Below are 3,035 nucleotides of genomic sequence, written 5' to 3' on the forward strand. Positions count from 1 at the left end.
ATTTTATGTGAAATGAGATGGCAGAACCAGTTTATTCAGAAAGACAAAGACTTATTTTCAATTGATCATTCCCCCTGAGATAGAAAGTCTTATTCATTAGTAAGAACTTCTATGCCCTGCATCTTCTATCATGTCCTCTCTGAACTCTAACTCTGCTTTAAAGACAATCGAATTTCTCTTGTCCTCTTATTTTTATAAAATTCTCAAAATAGAAGTGTAAACTTACCATTTTCCCTTCCTTCCCTTTCATTCCTCTTCAACAGCACTCTGATTTCTGAACTCACCACTCTAGTGGACCTCATCATACTGAAATCATCAGTGGCCTCCTAATTACTAAATGCAGCAAATATTTTTCCATTCTTACTTATTGGATTATGAGTCACTATTGAAACATTGTATACTTGTATACACCACAAAGCTTAGAGGTCTTTGTCTTTTCTGCTGGGTGTGCCATACACATGTGCAGGTGCATGCATACACTCATATATTCGCACACACATGTATATATGCACAAATTCACCTTTTTATCTGCCTTATTCTTAAGGAAAGTACATTGTAGCATTGTTTGTAAGAGCAAAAAATTAGAAACAACCAGAATATTCTTCAGTGTAAGAAAGGATAAATAAAAGTGGTAGATTCATATCTTAGAATATTATATAAAAGTTAAAATCAATGCCTTAGCCCATAGTTATCACTATGAATAGATCTCAGAAAGCATAATGTTGAGTGTAAAAGCAATATGAAGAAACCATAAGTACAATTTGACACCATTTATAAATTATTTTAAAAACACATAGAGCTATAGCATGCAGTTTAGGGCTGTAAGTACATGCTGTAATATGTACATATGGATGGGAAGTGACACCCGCAAATCCATCATTAAGGTCAATTCTGATGAGGGAGGGAGAAAATATTATAGAGAGATCAAAGGGGGCTTTAGATAAGCATATAATACATTCATTAAAAATATAAAGCAAATATGATACTATGTTTATAGGTTCAACCTGGATGGTGAATATATTAACTTTAAAAGCCTAAATTTCTTCATAATTTTTAACTTTTAAAAAAAAAATATGTTCCCATGCTCAATTTCCCTAAACTAGGGTAGTTGACACTCCTTTAGACCATGTAACATTTAGTTAATATCTCTATCCCTATATTTATCAAATTAACCAGATGTTAAAGAGCATGGACTCTAGAGCCAGGCTGTCTGGATTCCAATCCCAGCTCCCCACTTACAAGTCATGTGATATTGTGCAAGAGACTTAACCTTTCAGTATTTCACTTTTCTCAACTGTAAAATGGGGAAAATAATAGTACCTGATTCATAAGCTTTTTGTGAAAATGAGGTATATGTCTAGTACAGAATAAGCACTATATGAACGTCTGCTAAATAAATAAATGGTTAATATTTAAAGCTCTGATTTTTTTTTAACTTTGTTGCAAACTTTGTAGAAAAATCTACAGAGCTCTTTAAACTCCATAGATACTTAAGTTTCATCCCAAACCTGCTGAGTTAGAATCACTGGAGGTAGGCAGGGTCTGAGAACATAGATATTTTAAATGTTCCTCATATGATTCCGTTATATACCATATCCTGTAACAATCCTACATAGTAGATGTTACCCTTGTTTCATAGAAGACACTGATACTCAGGAAAACTTATTTGTTTTTCCAAGATTATACATCAGGTGAGAGACAAGTGTGGTATTAGAATCTAAGAATTTCTGATTCCCCATTTCTTACTTCTTCTGCCATACCATATAAACCAGGTGAAACCATGGAGGGAGGGGTTCAGGGAATGAGAAGAACAAGTATAAAAGAGAGGTAGGGGACAAGAGACAGAAGCAGGAAGGGAGACAAGATGAAGCATGACAAGGTAACATATACAGAGCTGCTAAGGAGAATTTTCCTTTTGAGTAAGAGGAGACATTTCTGATGGTGGCAATGGAACAGTTTAAAGTGATGTTAACAAAAATAAATTTCTTCTGTTGCTGTTGGTTAATAATTCTTTAGCCTTGCACTCCTATATTAATTAGTATAACTATATGTGTGATTTACCTGATGGCTTCTTTTCCTTGGAATTCAGGAGCTACTGGTTCAAAATTATCATCAGAGAGATGCTCTGGATCTATTTCTTTCTCAATGACTTTGTTATCAGCCCTTTGGTGTTGAAAACAAGATGACGAATTCAGGAAAAATAGTGGAGAATACCGACACTCACTTCCATCTAATTAATCAAGAGGCAACAAAATACCAGATCAGTAATATTAATACAATGAGCAAAGAAGCCTTGCTCACAATACTGCAGAATGTCTTGAACTTTTAAGCATCCTAGAAAAATTCTTTTCCTTCTAACATCCTATTTATTATTGAAAAGAAAACTTGGTAATGAAGCAAACAATGAAAATTCAAAGGATATAACATATTGTAAAAGTTAAACAATATACTAGGACTTTCAACAAAGTATAAATAAATGTTAGAATAAAATGTGATCTAAAAGGCTTTAGAAAAATGAATGAAATCAAATATTGGAGAAAACACAAAGCCTTAATATAGAACATAAAAATAATTGTAGACATGTTTGTGAACTTAAATATAATAATTTGACCATGGAAATACCATTGAACATAATACTGAGATCTATATATTCATGTATAGGTATGAGAATGAAAAATACATGGAGGAATTATATTTGTTCAGGATAAATTCATTGTCTATTTTTAAGATATTTTTTCCAGATTTTAAAAAGATGAAGTAGTATTTGTTTATTAAGGGCCTTCAGATATAAACCAGAAATAAGAGAAAGACAGAAATATGTGCAAGTAAATACATAGAAACATGACAATCTAAAATATAGTCAGAGTGGAAGGAATATGTAAAATAAGAGGATAAATAAGAAAATTGTACAAGGAATAAAACATTCTAATTCAAGTATGTGTGAAGAAATTCTGGGCTTATGTGAAATTTTTGCTTCTTTACAAAATAATCTAACTGGGTAATTAATGTACTTCAGTAAATATGAATAATATATT

At 32.1% G+C, this 3,035-nt stretch overlaps 1 protein-coding gene across 1 annotated transcript in view; it reads right to left on the reverse strand.

Annotated features, from left to right (window-relative positions):
* The window catches only part of LOC105824690 (ATP-binding cassette sub-family A member 6-like), a 43,162-nt gene that overhangs the window by 26,919 nt on the left and 13,208 nt on the right, over window positions 1-3,035 (reverse strand). Inside the window, 1 exon segment of the mRNA XM_012662224.1 lies at window positions 2,215-2,230. Coding sequence (XP_012517678.1) covers window positions 2,215-2,230 — 16 coding nt within the window.

Source organism: Propithecus coquereli, unplaced genomic scaffold, assembly GCF_000956105.1.
Source record: "Propithecus coquereli isolate 6110/MARCELLA unplaced genomic scaffold, Pcoq_1.0 Scaffold76, whole genome shotgun sequence".
In the NCBI taxonomy this organism is placed as follows: domain Eukaryota; kingdom Metazoa; phylum Chordata; class Mammalia; order Primates; family Indriidae; genus Propithecus; species Propithecus coquereli.